Source organism: Bipolaris maydis (genome assembly GCF_028858645.1).
Source record: "Bipolaris maydis strain C4 unplaced genomic scaffold PSV08scaffold_1, whole genome shotgun sequence".
In the NCBI taxonomy this organism is placed as follows: Eukaryota; Fungi; Ascomycota; class Dothideomycetes; order Pleosporales; family Pleosporaceae; genus Bipolaris; species Bipolaris maydis.
This window is the reverse complement of record NW_027093857.1, coordinates 3,590,896-3,610,254: the sequence shown is the minus strand read 5'-3', so window position 1 is coordinate 3,610,254 and position 19,359 is coordinate 3,590,896. Positions and strand designations below refer to the sequence as shown.

The following is a 19,359-nucleotide window of genomic DNA, read 5'->3' as shown; positions in this document are numbered from 1 at the left end:
CGTCCATGACTGCTACCCGGCCAATCCGAGGATATGTATCAATTGCATACGAGACGTCGCGAGCATTGCACGGGACAGAGACGACGACACCAACCAACTGCATTGTGCATGGCCAGCCGACGACGACATTGGCCGCAGAGAGTGTCAACACTTTGGCCTGCGGGCTGTGTGAGTGGGAATGCAAATCAGGACAAGGCCGAGCGGGTATTCCAGGAACGCCGTCTAGCGCAGACTCCAATTCGACACCAAAGACGCCGCTGGCTACAAAAAATAACGCCGGCATCCATGTACATACATACATACATGCGTACAGACAGACAGACAGACAGACAGATGGCTGTTTCACCGATCCTGATCCCGGCCTAGAACACAGGCACCCTCAACCCACAGCAGTCAATCTCGCTGCCCTTGATCCCAACAGTGCGTCCAAAGTAGAGGCTGCTAAACTCCTGTATAAACGCCCGGTCCGCCTCCGACCAGGTGTCGAGTCCCATGCGTGACAGGTCGTCCTGGTCGATAATCAGTGCCTTGCTGTCATCGTCGTCGTTGTCGTCGTTGTCGCTGTCGCGCTCGCCCTGCTCGTCGGCCTCGATGATTTGCGCCAGAGACTGGATGAGCAGCGAGGACTGGCGGTGAAAGTATGCGATAATTGCTGTTTCCAACGACTGAGAGTACTCGGCCAAGTCGCCAATGAGCTCCCGATCCGCCTCGTGCTCTGCAGTCGCGTATGCATCCCTCTCGCCCGCCGACGCCCACCACATGTAGCCCATGTATGCAAGCCGTGACCAAGTCATGGGCTCAACAACTGTCTCGTCGTACGCTTCGTTGAAGTCGTCGTCGGCGCCTTGGCCATCCATCTCGTCGCGTGACAGTAGCGGAGCCGTGTCGTCGTTTTCCTCGTCTGTATACGCCTCGGGTGCCGTTTTTGACCGGTTGCGCTGCTTGTACAACTCCCTATGTAGCATTTTGTAGCGCGAAACGTCCCGCTGGCTAGCCTTGATGAGGCTGCCGTCGCTCGTCCGTACCCGTGGCCAGCGTCGTTCTTGCGGCGGCGCATCGTACGTGTGTGGAAGCTCGACGATAATGTCATACAGCTTAGTCTTGGTAGTTATGATTTCATCCGTCGTGCATGCCACCCACCCAGCCGACGCCTCAGCGCCTGGAGTGTGTCCGCCATGCTTTGGCTTGCTTAGGTCTTCGAGGTATGGGATTTCATGCACGCCGACGGAGAAGAGGCAGGGCAGTCGTAGCAGCTCCTCTGTGCCGGGCGTGAGGAGCTCCGTGTCGCGTGGTGATATGCTTGAGAGAATGGAGAGATTGTACACTGGCAGCGTCAGCGTCGTGATCAGTCAATGCGCTGCAGAGCCATGGAAAACATACCAAATTCGCAAGCCGTCCTGACAGGCGGAATGCCGACAAACAGTATCCTCTTCCTCAACAGCGCAGCCTGCTGCAGCCGAAACACCAATGGCCCAAACACATCCAGAAACCGCTGAATCGACAGTGCAGGATGATACTCGGGCAAGCTCTCCTCGTCCTTGAGCGCTGCGCTGACTGTCGAAATGGCGCGTTCCCTACTATGCCCCTTTCCCTCTCCCTCGCCATCCTCACCCCCATACCCCCGCCGCTCAACCTGCTCCCTCCAAAACTCCTCCAATGGCGCCACCGTGTCCGCATCTTCAGCCAGCGCCGCCGCCATCTTCTCCAACCTCCCCGCAAGCAACCACGCCCGCCCCAACCGCCCAAACTCGCCCTCCTTTTTCACAAGCACCCCTACAGAAATGAACTTGGCATTGCGCTCCTCATCCCCCGCCTCCCCCTTTGCAAACGCGCTCAGCCCGGCATATCCCTGGTGCGTAAAGTAGACGAGATCGCTCTGCACAGAATGCAATCCCGACGGCAACGATTTATATTCCACCGCGTTCTCGAGCTCGATGTCTGGCGTCGCTGTGCGTTTCCAACTCACGGTGTACCTAGCAATGCCGTTGTGTCAGTCGCCCAAGTAGCTCATCCAGGTAACTATGTAACTCGGCAAACAGGAGGTCTCGAAAAGCTGGGAAATGACGTACCCGACTTTCTTGTCGAAGCGGATCAAAAACAGCGCCTCGACGCTCGGCGCGTCCCCGCTGGGCGACTCGCCGGATGTCGTGCTCGACTCGCGCGAAGCAGACATGGTGGTGCTGCTTGCGAAGGGGAATGCGTTGCGCGGCTGCAAGCCCGCTTGATGCAACGGGCGGCGGCCGGGGGGGCGCGCGGTTTCGCTTGCGAGGTTTGGGGGGGGGATCCACTTGCCGTTGCTGCCGGATGACGGATTGCAACCGTTTCTAGAATGTGCAATGTAACAGTGGCTTGTGTTTAAAGTAATTTGACTTTCTCCTAGTATTGTTATTCAAGGAAAATATAAATACCAGGCCATCATGTGATTTTAAGGCATCTATTAGTCATCCCATATATCTGTCTTTCCCACAAGGCAGCAATCTTCCAGTTCATTGTGGGAGATGTGCGTGCATTGATGATTTCCATTCGCTACTAGAGTCTATCTGAAGTAGCTGGGTACAGTGATTTTGGCTTAGAAAACGGTACAATAGCTAGTAATGAAGGAGAAGTGAAGAAAGTTTCTTCGGTGCAAAAACTTGAAAATCTTTTCTCTAGTATCTCAAAATCCGAAGAGAAATTGGGTCTCATGCTGAAATAGTCCTCAGTATGTAGGAGTTTTTTTTTCCAACTTTGGAGGGAGAAAGAAAGAAACATGTCAATGCAGCGAAAGCTTTATAAAACAGTACGATTGGGTATTATCAGCCAGACTCGAAGTCATCTCGACCATAGGGCACCATCCACCTCCTCATCCCACATCCTCCTAGTCTCGAATTTCCGCACACCCCCTAAACCTTTACCTCAGCATTCTCCACCCTCTCCGGACTTTGCTCCAGCCCCGCCCCCTTCTCCCCAAACCGTCCCCTCTCCGCGTTCCTCGTAGAACTATACTCAACCCTCGTTCTGTACGCAGGGGTCTTCGTCATAAACATCTCCTCTACATCCTCTAGCGTCTTCCCGGCCGTCTCTGGGAAAAGCAAAAACGTATGGATGGCCATTGCAGCGCAGAAGCAGCCAAAGATGAGGTAAACCTTCCACTGGATATTGACAAAGGCTGGGGGAACAAAGTAGGATAGTGCAAAGTTGAAGATCCAGTTTGCAGAGGTCGACAGCGCAACGGCTTTGCCGCGGATACGGAGAGGGAAGATTTCAGGGGGGTAGACCCACGATGCTGGACCCCAGGTAGGGGCGTAGGAAGCGACAAAGAGGTAGGTGCAGGCAATTACGGCTTTGGCTGGGGCACCGCCAATTTCCCAGGATTGTTCGGCAATGTTATTAAGGCCACCAGGGGGAGCGGGCTTGCCGTACGAGGCCATGAGGCCGGCGTTGGCAAACATCCACGCCATCATGAGTGTGGCGCCAATGACAAACATGGGGCGGCGGCCCCAGCGGTCCATGAAGAGGAGGGCGGGTACAGTCATGACTACGTTGATGACGTATTGAATGGAGCTGGCGATTAGATTGGCGTTAGAACTGAGACCTGCCATACCGAACACGTATGTGATATAGTACCTGTAAGATTGTCAGTCTGATAATGAGCGAATGCGGTTGGTTGCTGGATACTTACATCATAACGTTCATTCCCGTAAGTTGGGACCAGATCTGGGTAAAGATGCCAATATGAAGGCGGTTAATCATATTGGGCTTGAACAACTCCATAAAAGTGACATCGGCGTTCTGGCGTTCGAATTCAATCGCCTGGCGAATCTCATCCATTTCGAGCTTGACAAACGGGCTGTTGGGATCGCCCTTGCCGTGAACCAGGACAAGAACAGCCTGGGTCTCTTCCCAGCGGTCGTGACGAGCAAGCCAACGTGGGGATTCCGGGAGAAAGATGAGACCGAAACCAAGGAGAATGGCGGGGACCATCTGCAGGGCCCATGGGATACGGAAGGCTTTGGGTCCATCCAAGAAAGTGCAGCCGTAGGAGATGTAGAACATCAAGAGTATTCCCCAAGTGATAGACCACTACATTTTGCGAAATACGGTCAGCAAATGCTCAAAACGTGTCGTGGATGGTGTGGGTTGTGAAGGCTTACCTGTTGACTTCCGACAACGCGACCACGTCGAGACGGAGGCGCTAGCTCGGATATGTAGACGGGGACTTGGGCAGAGCAGATACCGACAGAGAGACCGTTGATAAAGCGACCGACAATGAGCATGGCAATGTTCTGGGCGGCACAAGAAATTATCGATCCGATGACCCAGATGACGCAGCCGATCTGGATCGCGCGACGACGACCCAACTTATCAGTCAGATATCCAGATAGGAGAGCACCAACAAAGGAGCCGCCAGGCATACTATTTTGTGTTAAAACCATACCATAATTGTCCCGATGAACACCTACGATGCGGTGATACCACCCTGCACATCAGCCTTAGGTCCAGAGCAAGCATCCTCGGGCCCTGTGAAAGGCGGACCCAATGGTCCTTGATTGAAGTAGCAACGATATTGTTGAGTCGGTAAACTATCGTTGTCAGCATCTCAATCTCTCTCAAGCAGTCGGAAATTCAAGGGAGACAAGTAGACATACATAGCGCTCATAGAACTAATATCAAACCCAAACAACCCACCACCAATAACGGCAATAGCCGTGATACCGTAGATATTCCCAATCTGATACATGATCGTGACGTCCGTCTCGAACAAGCGCAGTTGAAAGAAGAAACAACCAACAAAGCTAACGCGGGCACGCGGCGAGACTTATATATCCTTCGCTGTCCACACCCCGCCAGCCAGCCTAGGAACCACAAACGCGGGCAATAGCCAGGTCCCGGAAAACGCCAAACGTGGGAGCCCCGCAAGCGGACATTTGACTCTGTCCCGGCATTGGTAATGCTTTGGTCGCGGGGGCTCATCGGGGCACCCACACCGCAGGCACACAAAGATGAGGTGCGGCTACTGATGTGATACCAAGCTTGGTATAGCCTCCGGGCAGCCAGTCAGTGATTGGGGAGAGCCCAAGCAACAACGTGGATCTCGCGGGGCGCAAAGAAGAAATGTCAAGCCCCGACGCGACCAGGATGATTTAGTGCTTGTCGTTGCGACTCGTGGCTTGAGGATTGATGCCGAGGCCACTGGCGACGGGCGGCGGGTTATGGAAAGCAGGGGGGCGAATTCAGATGTCCGCCTTGTGCATGATTAGGGAAAAAAAGCAGGGCTTCGATCGATCAGAAGCCCTGCCTATCTGCCGTACAGCGTTGTTGGGTCGGTACCGTGAATCTGCTGCCATTTGTTTACTTGCTTCCCCATGGCCGCGCGTGTATGTCGATGGTCGGGCACCTCCGCACTCTCCGCAAAAAAAAACGTGCCCCTTTCTCTCCAGACTCCAGACTCTCCAGACACCCACAGTTTCTCCTCTCATACGCCCCTCCCCCTCCCCCCATTCGATATTGATTTTTTTTTCTTCGCGCGCAAGACGAAAGTGGGCCTGGTTGCCAATTCGCGCAGCGTGTGTGATGAGGTTCCCACTGATGACGTCGGCAGGTTGCGGTTACAAGCAAGGTGTGGCCAATCAAGTGGTTGTGGTCCGCTTTTACGAGTGGATCCATGTTGCAGTCGGCGTTGGACGTTGGAAGCGCCTCCCGTCGAATCCACATCTCAAGCTTTGCGCCGAGGCACGCTTGAGGCTGGCGTTGCCTGGTGTAGCATGGATTTATGGTGGTGGTAAGGCTTGGTCAAGTCTTCTACGTCGTGCCTTGTATCATCATTGGGTTGCGATTCGTATCGCTTCATCGTACTCATAACTGGTGGGAAGCTAGGTTCCCCTCGATACTATCCCCGCCACCACGTATAGACAAGGCGGGCGTTGCATGTTGCATGCGCTCGTGTTTCTAGCGCATATCGACAAGATGCAGAAAACTGGGTACTGCGTGGTAGTTAGCACATAGCTCCGGTGCAAGAGTGGAGTCCACCACACACACTTAGTGAGGAGAAAGACATGCGGAGAAGAAGGGGAAAAGGAGGGGAAGGGGAAAAAGGAAGATGTCTTTACATCTGCACTGCAACATCAAGCTGTCCCATCTAACCTTCAGCCGTTGTATACACCAATGTTGTTGCGTAACTCTACTCGTGTTCACCCGTCTGTCGCGGCTCCACATCCGACATGATGTCCCATGTTCCTTGTCCATGAGGCCTAATCAAGCAAAGCGGGTGCATTTCCCAAGCAAGTCATTGTGCTGCCGATCAAAAGCTTACTTGGAAACCCAAGGCCAATGCATTTCGAGCATGGTAATGTTCTAAGGTCTCACCTTTTGGACCATCTACGACCAATCTCCAACATCTCAGCGACTCCCATGCATCAGCCCATGTCGATTAAACAAGCGTGAAGTCGATTTCGTGGTCGAAAGACCATAATTATACATTCGGAAGCACCCCATCCGGGGGTACCATTACCAGGCCGGACCGTCTGAAGCCTGGCGATAACGAAGTCACGTACTTGCCAGTGTTCGATACAAGGAGCTTCCAGGGAAAAGCTCTAAAATAAGAGTGAACTTGACGCATAATATTCAGCGTAAGCGTCATCTGGGTATATTTGATCCGGTGGTGCAAGCAGAGATAAGTCGCCAACAGCTTTCGTGCCGAGCCGAAAATCGTAGTCCCACACGCTCGCTATTATAGCGAGTCTAGGACTCAAAGTATGTAGTTAGCAATGCTTTGATAGATTAAGTCCCCGCAGCATTGATTGTGGGTCGTTTGCCATACTAGCCGTCGCTATAAGTCATCATGGTTTCTTGAAGTGTACTTATCTTCACAGTTCTCGGGTGAAGAGATCTCGCTGCCTAGAGCACCGATCGAGCGCCTAGCCATAGATCCGCTGGCGTGTAATCAGGTCGCACCAGCATTGGACCCACCGCAGAGAATTCACGTAATGGAACTTCTTGCACAAGGTCGAGTGTTTGCCAGTATTCGCTCACAGAAGTGCATAGAAGCTTTGAATCAAGTCCACGCGCATGGTCATCGAGTGAGTGGTAAGGACGATCTTCCTTCTCACATTTGTATCCGTACCAGAATTTAGATGAAAATCCTAGCCCAGGATTGCATAAGAATGCAAGTACTAGCTTTAATCCTCATAACACATATAGCCTCCTGACTGATCCATGCTTGGGTGTACCATCTATCTTTCCAGGCTTTATGGAGGAGACTGAGGATATGTTCGCAGCACTGAGGTTTCATGATAATTTGTGTCGTTTCTCAATTAGAGTGCAACATAGTAAATATTAATCAGTATTCGGATGTGTTGTTCAATATTACATTTATAAATCGTTCTGTTTTAGGTGCCTAGAAGTTGCTACAAGCTCTATTCTAAGTTTTGGCAACACGAGATTGGAAAAGAGATTATATTGAAAAAGTAGGGAAAGAAAACCACAGGGCGTTAAACGCGATACTATGAGTTCATTGCCTTTGTTCTATCGTTTGGTATAGATGTAACGAACAAGGCCTGATTTCATTGTACAACATACAAGGCACTAGTATTATTCTTAGTTGCAACTTAGATTTTTATTTACATCTATCAATACATAGAGAAGCATAGTACGATAGTAACACTAACTGGCTCAAGATATCTAGAAAGATGACTACAGGATGTCTCGGACAGTATTCACAAATGGCCATGCACCGTCTTATGCTGATGAAAGGGCGGCTGGACGGTTGTAGTAGACGCAGCCTCGCTCGACACTGTCGCAACACTCATGCTAAATGAAATAACTTTGGATGTTTCACTACTTGACGTCATACTCTCGTCAAGCATATCCGCCGCGATTCCCATCGCATTCGCAGTAGGCACCGTAGTAGCTCCCCACGGAGCCACATATGATGTGTACGTTGGCTTGAAACCGATTGTACTCACGCAATAGTCATAGCCATATCCAATACCAGAGCCTAGTAATATGTTAAGTCGACGATTCAGATCTTAGAAAATGATTGTTGAACATACAGTTGTTGAACACCGCGGGGTTCCAGGCAACGAAGCGCCCATGAGCAATGCCATTTGCTTGTTCAATGAGACCGCAAGGATTGGAGAGCCCTGAAAAAATTAGCACTTGAGCAGATGCTTCAGCGGGATTTCCTATACGTACGGCCAGTTTCATTGGCCGTGACAAACTTGCTACAAGCCGCAAGAATTCCGGGTTGGCGGAAGTGACGCGCCATCACGCAGTAGGTACGTCCTTTCTCAAAACATTAGTCCCTTGTGCTTTCGCAATAACAGCGGGCTGGAAACTAACCTGGCATCCAATTCTCACAATTAGGTCCGACCCCTGGATTCCAATCATTCAATCTCTTCGAATCAATCGCCCACAATGCTACGAACTGCTGACAACTCATCCCGTATGTAGCAGTGTCCTGAAGGTTACAGTATTGAGTCATACTCGATGTGAAATTCTGTTTCATGCGCTGTACGCAGTATGTAAGATTTCCATTTAGCATGCAAGGATCATTCAGCTGATTCCACTCTGCAATGTCTGTGGCATTCACGCCGGCATCCTTGGCGACGTCTGCACATGATGCACTGGCGCCAAAGTCAGAACCATTGACGTACGTGATACAGTCGAGGCGCGTCCCGTTTCCGTATGTGTAGTGCCATTCATCGCTACCGTTGATGAAGCCCGTGTTGGTAGGACGAGGAAGAAGACTGGCAACAGTGCCTGGCATGCTTGAAAGACTGCACATTGTTAGAGATACGATTCCGCCGTACTCGACAAAGTAAGGCCACTTCTTTGGGATTACTTACGGTGTTGTCGCCTCAGAAGTAATGGGCACTGGGCTCGGATTGACCCAGTCTCCCCCTGGAGTAGATATACATATTGGATACCCAACATAACTCTTCACCTTCGTACAATCCTCACCAAACACCGGATTCCAAGAGACGATCTGAACCCATGCTACCTTGTTTGCATCAGCAATCTTGGCACACGTATCGCCGCTCTTCACAGTATATGTTTTGCACCTTTGATTAGTGGGTATGCAGAGTGTTCCTGAAGTCGGAAAATTTGCGCAAAAACCCTGGAGGCCGTTGGCAGTGAGGAGACTGGCAACGCTTATGCCGCGGGAAGCGGCAACCGATTGGCACGTGTCTCCACTTCGAATTGTATACATTGCACCCGTACATGTCGTGGGTGTTGGTGTGGTTCCCGAAGTTGTTGTCCTGCTTGATGTTAGCGTGATCGTGGTGGTGTGGGTTGTACTCACGATGTAATCCATGCGGTCGAGGAGGCTATTGGTGTGACAGCAAAACCTGTCTTCTTGCAAGCTGAAGTTAAAGACGTGAATGTTTTTGCCATGTCAGAATTTGACAAAAGTGGCATCTCCAGGCGTGTTTGCATCTGCTTCAAGAAGCAGTCGTCGCATGTAATGGTTGAAGCTGTATTGGTGGTAAGCTCTAGTTGGCAAGCTTTTTTGGAACTATGTACCTGCTGGCTTGGTCTGTGATTGATTGTCAGGATTGACACCAGCTGCATCTCGAACAACGGCATTACAAAACTTGTCACTGCAGTTGTCAGCCTTCACTGTTGCTCGAACTTTGCTTGTCCTTGCCTTACCCGTTCGTCTGGCATAGCAGATTGTAATTCTCTAGCACAGACTCTACCCAAATAGCAGGAAGTACAGCATTGCCTTGAGTATCCACATATCGCGTCGTGCATGCACCAAGTGCTCTCCTCAACCACGTCGATAGTGAGGTCGTACATGCTGCCGTACATAAGGCTTTCAGAATGTTGTCCGCTTCATGTCTCCCCCGACCCGCCCATCCAAGTGAAGAGTCACAATTTTGCGCTTGGTTGAGAACGGCGACGCAAGTTGAAGAAAGGTTAGTGAATGCAGTAGTGAAGTTGTACAATTGAATCTGAGCGAAAACAGAACTGGTATGAAGCAGTAATAGTAGCCTCCTGCCCAACTGAGAGGGTCGCATTTTGTTGAAAGTCTTTGTCTTGAATGAAAAAGTTTGGCCAGGTTAAGCAAATGCAAACGCTTGTGTTAGAGGGCGGTAGAGCGTATCGTCGAAGGGCCTCGTAAAGATTCTGTAAATACAAGCTTCCGATCGCAGGTCCGCAGCAACGCAAAATCCTCCAAGCACGCCTTGCGACATGTACACCTTGTATGACAGGGCTAACGATCTGTCTCCATATGTAAAGGTGGGGTCGTATGTCCTGTATTGTGGCTCTCTAAGATTACGCTACGAACATATTCTCCCGCACTTTAGGACTGCTACACGCGACGAACTGAACGCCCGTTTGTGTGACCCTTTAATTTGGTGGTATTAGAGAAGCATCCTTGGAACCACCTAGACGGTAGTCTATTTTGACATCATGCCGCAGGTCTGGTTAGACTGGGCCTATTTTGATCCTACTTGTGCCGCTGATATGCAGGTACGCGGACGGAGCGGTTAATGTGCGGGAAGTTATCTATTAGACGAATTAGTAGTTATAGGACCATGAGTTTAGCGACGACATTTCTGCGTAAGCCCTAGGTAGGACGCCTTACCTATCAACATCACTTCAATATCGAGATCAAATCTGATTGGACAGTATCTCAAGCCATCAGTTGGTCATAATCTCTCTACTCCTTTCCCTGGTCGCATCTCTCAGGCGCAGGCACCCCGGCAGGATTCATTTGTAGATCCTGACAACTGTTATGGACGGAAAAATGGGTCTAAATGTAGTAGCAGGTGCTGTGCGATGGCTAATATATTGAACAATACAGTGATTTTGTTCATTTTCTCAATACCCGCCGCCTATATCGCAGATTCCGATTTGCTGGGATTCCGTTCCTGCTGCAGTAGCGTACTGCTGCGCGATCCCAGGTCAGAGCGCCTTTGCAGGTACCACATGATTGCCATCTACGTCGTGAATACTGGTATCCGACCATATACATGGCATGAGGTCAGCAGGAATGATACAAGCCATCGACGAAAATAGCGGCTGGTATCTGCATTCATAGACAATCACCAACACAGCCTGAATCCATGGTGCCGACCACGACGTGCTCTGCATTGGTTAGATGTAAGGCCGACCACCTAGACTTCACTCGGTGTAGAACGTATCTTCTGACCTTCTGTCAAGCGAAATTGTATACGGGTGGCAATGATGATCGTGATTGAGGATGGCAACAGATTCCTCACGATCTTTCCTCGGGGCGGTTAAAAGACGTGTTGGGTGACCTCGCAGCGATAATCACAGAATTTGCTCGTTTCTACTTGTTCATTCCAAATTACATTTGTTTCAAGGCGAATTGTTGCCACTATGAGATCAACAAGCTTTAAAGCCATCCTCGCTCTTGGCGCCCTGGGTTTGGCAAGCGCGTATCTTGTGGATCCACCAACAACAGCGGCATCAGATACCGTGTCGGATTGTAGTGGCTGGGTGATAATAGCATCCAGCGATACTTGCTCATCTCTCGCGACGGAAAACTTGATTAGTGAAGTTCAATTGAAGACATACGTATGTTCATAGTAGACATAATTTTAGACAAGTTCTCAACAGTGACAGAACCCATCGATCGGCACGCAATGTAAGCTTGTCATTGGCAACTCCTACTGCATCGAGCAAAATTGGGGAGTACCGCCGCCAACGAAGCCGACTTCTTCATCGACGTTGGCTCCATCGCCGACCAATGGCGTTGCAACTCCGTCTCCAATCCAATCTGGTATGACTTCCAACTGCAACAAGTTCCATCTTGTTGTGAGTGGTGATGGCTGCTATGATATAGCATCAGCTTACTCCATCTCTCTGGATGACTTTTACGCCTGGAACCCAGCAGTCGGCAATGAGTGCACAAGCCTCTGGGCCAAGACCTATGTTTGCGTCGGATTAATCGGCAGTGCACCTACAGCAAAGCCCACCATCACCTCCGCTCCATCTACGACGGTGAAGCCAACCAGCACTGTTGCGACGTCCACTGGCAATGGTGTTACAACACCCAAGCCCGTACAGCCAAGTATGGTTCCGAATTGCAACGGCTTCTATCTTGTCAAGGCTGGAGATGGATGCTATGACATTGCTGCTGCAGCAAGCATTCCTCTTGACCAGTTCTACCAGTGGAATCCCTCAGTTGGAACCGACTGCTCGAAGCTATGGTCTGGTTACAATGTCTGTATCCGCACCATTGGGTTCACTGTACCGCCATCTTCAACGATCAAGACCTCCACGATCCCAACCACGACCAAGCCAGCTTCCAATACACCTACTCCAGTACAGCAAGGCATGATCGCAAATTGCAAGAAGTTCTACAAGGTCGTGGCTGGAGACGGTTGCTGGGACATTGCCAACAACAACAAAATTGCCTTGGATAACTTTTACAAGTGGAACCCGGCTGTGAAGTCGGACTGCTCTGGCCTGTGGGCACAATACTACGTCTGTGTTGGTATTTAGTGTGCAGGTGATTCGTCTACACCTCTGATGGGTGGCCGTCCCTAACTGTGTACTTGACTAGGTAATCTTCTGTTGGAGATGATCGTTGTGGAGATGATGAATTTTTTGCTTTTGATTTGTTATAATATTTAAATTTTCACTAGCAATGCTATGTATGCTGTTAAGTGCGGCCTTCCTTTGATCATGTGGCATGCGAATGTATACTTTTCATAAGGGGTTGAGAACTTGCATTGCGGGACTTGAAGAGATATGACCTGTAACAATACCTAAGGCTTTTGGCACGTAGAATAATCGCTCCCCTGTGATCAATGTCACGTGTCGCCCCGTTGTCAGTCTACACTAGCGATCTATTGTTGGCCACGATTGGCCAAGACACGCTTGCAGCATATAGATACGATCATAGGGCATCTCGAAGTGTGAACATTTAAAATATGATTGCTGATTGAACTATTGAAACCAAAGAAGGTTTAGGTAGTACAATATCATTATAGTAACGACAGGTTAGTTAGGGAAAGCATGACTCTGATAAGTGATTTCGCAGCATGCGAAATTGGCTGCCGAGGTACTCATCCAAACCAGTCCATACCTGGAGTTTCTTGATCGGCTCCACTAGGGCAAACTCCGCGCTTTTGCAAATTATACCATTCGGATTTAGCCTGCTCCATTCCCCCTGTGAGTATCAGCTCTGCTTGCTTCTTCTTCAGGGCCTCGGCAATCCTTATTGCCATTGCAGCGACTTCCTTCTCATCTTTGTCGTCTTCTGATACTGATCGAACAAAGCGTGTGTTCTCGTCCGAAGGTGGCGCGCCAGCATCACCTTCACTAGCATCGCTGGGTTCTGGCTCATTCCTGAATGCATAACCTGTTCGGTCGAATCGCCTCATATCTCCAACGCGTATCACTGTAAGCTTTGTAACTACACCCTGATTGTAGCGCTTCTGAAGTTCAGGAAGTTCATCGTAGAGCCAAATAGAGGGAGTGTCAAGAGCGTGAGTGTACTGTTTCTTGAGCATCTTTTTGTTGTCCAGCATGACGAACACTTCGCCAGTGCATGTCATAGCCATGGCTCGCGACATAGCCTTGAAGTACTTCATACCGTTATCCTTCCATTGCGACTTTTCACCGAGGAGGCCGTTGAGCCAGCAGCACCTGGGGTTCGAGTAGTCCAAGCAGTAGTAATTCTGCCCAGTCTCGCAGCTATCACGCACGTCACCTTTCTCATTAGGCCACAATTGCTGTAAAAGCCACATCAGAAAGGGTCCCCCCCAAGTTTTTGACAACTTACCCAGATAGTGCGATAGAATTCCTGCCTGATAGCGGGCTGAAGACAACCCCAGTCAGTAGTCCAGCGCGACAAAGAGGCGCCTCTGTAATCTGGGTTGTCTTTCAAAGCCTTTGAGCGTTGTCCATAGAATAAGCATTGCCCAAATGTAGCTCCCCATTTCATTCTTTGGATCATCGATTCAGGGGTGAATTGACCAAGGTTGACATTGGAGACTGATCTGGCCTTCTTTCCGCAGAAAAGACATGGGGTCTTGATGAGTGGGCCGTATGTTTGACGCTAGAAAGGGGAGTTGTCAGTAGTGAGGAATGACTGATCCATCCAAGACATTCGTACCGCTCGCTTCCCCAGTTTCGATTGCAAGCTATATGTTATAACCTTTCCACCTGTTTTTGTTGGCACTGCATCGTCGTTCTTGATTCCTTTCCAAAGATAGCGATCAAGTTCAGGGTCCTCGGCTGAAGTGTTCACCATCATATTGTAGTGGAAAGGATGGAGATTCAACGATCTTGAACCAAGCTGCAGCAACTCTTCCTGATGCGCAAACGAGACGGAGGTGCATAGAAGCAGCCATAGTATAAGGAAAGCCATAGTATAAGAACTGAAGGCGTCAATTAGGAAACTAGACCTGAGCCTCGCAATGCTGAATCGAGGGTAGAGACAGACTCGAAGAACGCAAAATGATGGACGTAAACAAGACTTTCGAGACCATAGGATTTCTCTCTTCAGAAGTGAGATTGTGCGCGATTGTCAGCTGGAAAATGCTTGCATAGCCCTCCTGACGGCCGGGGCCGTCTAAAGTTTGGCTTGATTGCCTCTTTCCAATATTCCTTTTCGTTGAGATCTCGCGGACTGAACGCCTAATCGCAATATTAGTCCATATCCAAATCCTGCATTATTATTATTATTATTATTATTATTAATTAACGTCCTGTCTCAGCTGGTAGGCTATATAAGACGTGCAGGCTAGGCCTACAGGTAACTACGTAGTGCTATCAATTTGGTGTAGGTGGGGGAGGGGGCTATCTAAATCGAGGTGAGGCTCGTAGCCTAGTGTGGAGGAGGGTAGTAGGAGGTCTTGCGGGTGATAGGAGAGGTAGGCTGGGTGTAGGGCGAAGGCACCTAGTGTAGGTGTTGTCCTAGTTATCGAGGTTTCCTTTATACCAGGCCTGCGTTGCAGCCCTAGTTTCCTTAATAAAGGTAATAGTAGCCTGTACGCCTATTGTAGTATCTAGTAAGAAAGCTAGCGATAGGGGATCCTTTGTAGTTTCTTGCATCTTCTTCCTAGCCTCCTTGTATAGCGTGCAGCTAAGGAGGATATGTGCAGGGTCTTGGGTAGCTCTATAGTTGCAGGGGCAAGCTTTAGAGTCTACTTTTCCTCGCTTGAATAGGAAGTCTCGTAGATAGCAGTGACCTAACTTAAGCTGATAGAAGGCGCTAGAGGCTTCTCTACTAGTAGGAGGAGTAGCAATCTGCTTTCTAGTCTTCCACTTGTACCTTGCGGCGTAAGTAGTAGGATTTAGAGTAATAGCTTTTCTCCCGTATTGTCCTAGATAGCTAAGCCACTCTCGCTCGCCTAGCTGCTTTATTCGTGTGCCTATTACAGCTAGGCTCGTCCTGCTAGAGCTAGGATCTAGCTTTGTCGCCTCCTTTGCTAGCGCGTCTGCTCTCTCGTTTCCTATAACGCCCTGGTGTCCTGGTACCCACTGTATGGTAGGTAATATGCCTTTTTCTTGTAGCTTTTCTGCTGCTATAGTGCATCTGAGTTGCCACTCTTGCCCTGGGTAGTCAGAAGCAGTCTTTAGTCTGAGTATTGCAGCCTGGTTATCTGCATATATTCTAACTTCAAGGTAGTCGTCTGCTAGGTCAACAGCCTTTTCTAGGCCTAGGGTAATACCTTCTAGTTCTCCGTTGTAGACTAGCTGGTTGTATCCTATATTAGCCTTTTCTTGAGCTATAAGGCTAGCTCCTTTGTAGAGGGCTACTCCTACTCCTACTCCTTTGCCTTTGCTTGTAGCTGAGGCGTCTGAGTAGATAGAAAGAAGATGCTCGTCTTCTAGTAGTTCCTTGTGGTGCTCTGCTTCGCTTTCCTTTGATTTCTTAGATATATTAATCCTATAGGGCGTAGTAGCGCTCCAGGGCATAGAGGCGTAGTGCTGAATCTTCTCGCTATCTTCTGATAGAGCTGTTGAGATAGATCTAGTAATACGCTCTAGCTGCTTGCCTTGATTGCTATTGATAGCGATATTAAGAGGGTGGCTAGGAGCTAGCTTTCTTGCTCTAAAGGCGTATTGTCGTAGGGCGTTATTTAGCCTAATCCTAGGAGGGTAGAGAGCTGCTTCTACCTCGCTAGGTATAGCAGGCGAGGTTCTAAAGGAGCCTAGGATCTTCCTACAGGCTTGATTCTGCAGCTTCTGCCTTTGGTTAAGCGTTGTCTGCTGCTCTCTCCAGAAGATTTGGCAGCCGTAGTCAGCTACGCTGGTGACGCAGGCTAGGTAGAGCTGTCGTACTGCTCTAGGCGAGAGGCCTTTGTTTGAGTTAGCTAGCCTGCTAAGGCGGTGGAAGGCTGCGCTAGCCTGCTGGTTCCTAATGTAGCTGTGGTGCTTGAATTTAAGGCTGCAGTCAAAGTATATACCTAGCCATCTAACTAGCTCCTTAGACTGTACTATTTCCTGATTAGGTAGAGTAAGTACTCTAGCTTGATCCTTTCTAGATCTTGTCCAGTTTACTAGTTCAGTCTTTGAGCTATCGAACTGGATAGCTGACTCCCCTGCTAGTCTGAATAGATTCTGAATCTCCTTTTCTAGTAGCTTGATATTCCTTCTTACTGACGTAGTTGATATAGAGATCTGGAGGTCGTCTATATAAGAGGAGGAGTAGATATTCGCATTAGTCTGAATCGCCTTAAATAGTGGCTTTGAGTAGATCAGAAACAGGATAGGCGAGGCTGGGCTTCCTTGAGGGGTACCTGTCGAGATCTCCTGCGGCTCCTCAGTCTGTCCGTCAAAGGACAGCTGCAGTACTCTGTCCTCTAGGAAGGACTTTGTCCAGGCTAGTAGGCAGCAGGGGAGGCCTTGATCTCTCATGCCTTCAAGGAGCTTGTTTTTTGAGACATGATCGAAGGCTCCTTTAATATCAAGAAAGATAGTAGTAGTAATCTTCTGCTTTCTTTTCTGCTGCTGTATATTGTTATAGAAGAGTAGCGCAGCGTCGATAGCGGATTTCTTCAGTCTTCCTCCTAGTTGAGAGGGGTGGAGTAGATCTGTTGTTTCCGCTAGTGCGCCTAGTCTTCTAGCTACTAGTCTTTCTAGTACTTTGCCTAGGCAGTTTAGGAGTGAGATAACTCTATAGGCCTTAGGGATCGAGTAGTTAGGCTTGCTTGGCTTCTTTAGGATAACTCCCTTTGCTTTTCTCCAGCACCTTGGGTGGTAGCCTAGATTGAAGAAGGTGGAGTATATCCTAAATAGGGCTTCTGACTGCGCTAGGTAGGCCTTTTGGATCACCTCCTGGCTGATCAGATCAGGCCCTGGTGAGGTAGCCTTCACCTTGCAGCAGGCAAAGGAGAGTTCGTCCTTTGTTAGAGTAGGCCAGGTCCACTTGCTGTCTCCCCTGTAGGTGTGGAAGGAGGGGGTGGCTGTCGTAGGAGGCTGAGGAAAGAGATCCTCTCTAAAAGCCTTGCATTTCTCAGTAAACGTCTCCCTACCTTTAATAGTAGGTATTTGAGTACTAAGGTTATCTTTAGTGTATGCTAGTGCTTTAAAGATCTCTTTTGGTGAGTCTTTTCGAAGGAAGGCCTCCCAGTGGCTTTGCTTAGCTCGTTGAATAGCTTTTAAGTATCCATTTTTCGTACGTAGATACTCTCTTTTCCACTGGTAGAGAGAGCTATTATTTTCCTTTTCTACCTCCTTCTTGTAGGCTCTATAGGCTCTACTTAGTTCTCTCCTACGGCTATCTAGCTCGCTAGTCCACCAGGGCTTTGTCTTTGGCTTTAGGTTGACTAGTGGAGTTGACTTTTCTAGTGCGCTCTGTATAGCCTTCGTAAGATCTTCTCCTAGCTTATCTAGCTTAGTTTCTAGCGCGATATTTTGTCCTAGAATAAGCTTTCTTGAGGTGTAGTTTGAATAAGGAGGTAGTGTCGACAGTCGCTTTTCTAGATCTAGGGCTTTGATCTCCTGTCCTAGCGTCTCCTTGAAAATCGTCCAGTCCGTTCGTTTAGTATTATACTGTTTTGGCTGGCTAGGCAGCTGGCTAGGCAGCTGACTAGGTAGCTGGCTAGTAGTATAGGTACTAAATAGTATTGCGTGGTGATCAGATCCTACTTTAGGTATAGTCTGCCAGTCCTGGATACTAGCAGCTATATTATTGGTTGCAAAAGTAAGATCTAGTACGCTCTCTTTCCGCATATGAGACCTAAAGAAGGTGCCTACCCCTAGAGTATTTAGTAGAGTGAGATTTTGCGCGTCTATCCAATCTACTAGCTCCTCCGCTAGTGTACTAGGGCTGCGCTCCTCTAGGCTCCACCTAGGATGGTGGGTGTTGAAGTCTCCTAGGATGATTGACTGAGGTTGTAGAGTCTCCTGTAGGAGGCGCCTCTGGATTGTCGTCTTATTTTGGCCTTCTAGAAGGCTTTTCTCGTTATAAATGTTATATATATAGAAGTTAGAAGTAGAGGCTAGTACTTTAATAGCTAGAAAGTCGTTATCGTTGCTAATAAAAGGAATAACCTCTACTTCTAGATCTTTCCTAATATAGAAGAGTACTCTAGGCCTTAAGGAGGAGTCCTCTAGGGTAGGTAGTATCTGAGTAAAGTTCTGGTGAGCGATAGATCTAGTGCTTGAGTAGGAGGATCTCTTGAGTAGCCAGGGCTCCTGTACTGCGACGATTTTGGCGTCTACTTTAATAGCTAGGTCTAGCGCGCTCTCAGTAGCAGAACTACTTCTATTAACATTTATTTGTAGGATCTTTAACATCCTAGTTAGTAGGGCCTGTCCTAGTAGTCCTAGCTATAAGAATATCGCAGCTAGAGCTATTTGCCGCGTGAGGCTTACTGCAGTTAACGCACTTAAAGATAGTGTGTACGCAGGCTTTGCCTTTTATAGGGCAGGAGTTGCATTTATGTAGGCTAGTGTGGTGAGCCTCACTGCAAATCTGACAGGCTACTCTACTACATCTAGTCTCAAGGTGGCCAAAACCTTGGCATTTAGAGCACTGCTTTAAGTTGTTAATAACTCGTAGCTTCTCTGCTCTCAGGCTCTCTCCGAGAATATAGAGCTTTCCTCTAATAGCCTTTAGAGCCTCCTCTTCAGTTGCGAAGGCGACGCAGGCGGAGCCATAGCTCTGCTGTCCTCTCTTAGCCTCAGGAGTGAGCCAGAAAGGGGTGCCTACTACTTTGAGGCCTTTGTTAAAGGTCTCAATCTCCTCCTTGATTACCTCTAGGCCGTGGTTAGTAGGTAGTCTATGGACGACTACTTTGAACCACGAGGTAATGGGCTGAGCTACCTTGAAGGCTACTAGATCCTTCCAGATACTCTGGTTTTCTAGCAGGTAGTTGGCTGTAAAGGCAGGTGTAGTAGTGACTACCTTATTCCCTTTTGAGGATAGCGTGACTGAGGCGACTA

The 19,359-nt window shown here is 49.0% G+C and overlaps 5 protein-coding genes across 5 annotated transcripts; 1 reads left to right on the top strand and 4 right to left on the bottom strand.

Moving 5' to 3' along the window:
* Positions 1-82: 82 nt before the first annotated feature.
* PSV08DRAFT_4846 (uncharacterized protein) lies at positions 83-2,204 on the bottom strand. Its single transcript, XM_014218116.2, has 3 exons — positions 2,070-2,204; positions 1,381-1,973; positions 83-1,324 (listed from the first exon to the last, which is right to left on the bottom strand). The coding sequence occupies exons 1-3, from the start codon at positions 2,171-2,173 to the stop codon at positions 363-365; spliced, it is 1,659 nt and encodes a 552-aa protein (XP_014073591.1). The 5' UTR covers positions 2,174-2,204; the 3' UTR covers positions 83-362.
* Positions 2,205-2,768: 564 nt separating this feature from the next.
* Positions 2,769-4,823, bottom strand: PSV08DRAFT_358523 (general substrate transporter). The gene is made up of 5 exons (XM_014218117.1): positions 4,629-4,823; positions 4,443-4,562; positions 4,134-4,395; positions 3,662-4,062; positions 2,769-3,606 (listed from the first exon to the last, which is right to left on the bottom strand). The coding sequence occupies exons 1-5, from the start codon at positions 4,718-4,720 to the stop codon at positions 2,883-2,885; spliced, it is 1,599 nt and encodes a 532-aa protein (XP_014073592.1). The 5' UTR covers positions 4,721-4,823; the 3' UTR covers positions 2,769-2,882.
* Positions 4,824-7,694: 2,871 nt separating this feature from the next.
* PSV08DRAFT_169619 (uncharacterized protein) lies at positions 7,695-10,001 on the bottom strand (the record flags this gene model as incomplete). Its single annotated transcript, XM_014218083.2, has 8 exons — positions 7,695-7,975; positions 8,031-8,120; positions 8,173-8,262; positions 8,320-8,756; positions 8,826-9,239; positions 9,284-9,455; positions 9,505-9,581; positions 9,634-10,001. 8 exons carry the CDS (start codon positions 9,999-10,001, stop codon positions 7,695-7,697), a joined length of 1,929 nt encoding a protein of 642 aa, XP_014073558.2.
* A 1,330-nt stretch (positions 10,002-11,331) lies between these two features.
* On the top strand, positions 11,332-12,459 carry PSV08DRAFT_169861 (uncharacterized protein; the record flags this gene model as incomplete). Its single annotated transcript, XM_014218063.1, has 2 exons — positions 11,332-11,529; positions 11,578-12,459. 2 exons carry the CDS (start codon positions 11,332-11,334, stop codon positions 12,457-12,459), a joined length of 1,080 nt encoding a protein of 359 aa, XP_014073538.1.
* Positions 12,460-13,025: 566 nt separating this feature from the next.
* Positions 13,026-14,332, bottom strand: PSV08DRAFT_169331 (uncharacterized protein; the record flags this gene model as incomplete). The annotated part of the gene is made up of 3 exons (XM_014218064.1): positions 13,026-13,694; positions 13,745-14,020; positions 14,078-14,332. The coding sequence occupies 3 exons, from the start codon at positions 14,330-14,332 to the stop codon at positions 13,026-13,028; spliced, it is 1,200 nt and encodes a 399-aa protein (XP_014073539.1).
* Between the last annotated feature and the right edge of the window lie 5,027 nt (positions 14,333-19,359).

Coding starts and splice junctions, on each gene's coding strand:
- PSV08DRAFT_4846 (XM_014218116.2), bottom strand. CDS start 2,173: ATGTCTGCTTCGCGCGAGTCGAGCACGACATCCGGCGAGTCGCCCAGC. Junction 1,974..2,069: donor CGCTTCGACAAGAAAGTCGG/GTACGTCATTTC, acceptor CGGCATTGCTAG/GTACACCGTGAGTTGGAAAC. Junction 1,325..1,380: donor CAGGACGGCTTGCGAATTTG/GTATGTTTTCCA, acceptor TGACGCTGCCAG/TGTACAATCTCTCCATTCTC.
- PSV08DRAFT_358523 (XM_014218117.1), bottom strand. CDS start 4,720: ATGTATCAGATTGGGAATATCTACGGTATCACGGCTATTGCCGTTATT. Junction 4,063..4,133: donor GCGTTGTCGGAAGTCAACAG/GTAAGCCTTCAC, acceptor CGCAAAATGTAG/TGGTCTATCACTTGGGGAAT. Junction 3,607..3,661: donor ACGGGAATGAACGTTATGAT/GTAAGTATCCAG, acceptor ACAATCTTACAG/GTACTATATCACATACGTGT.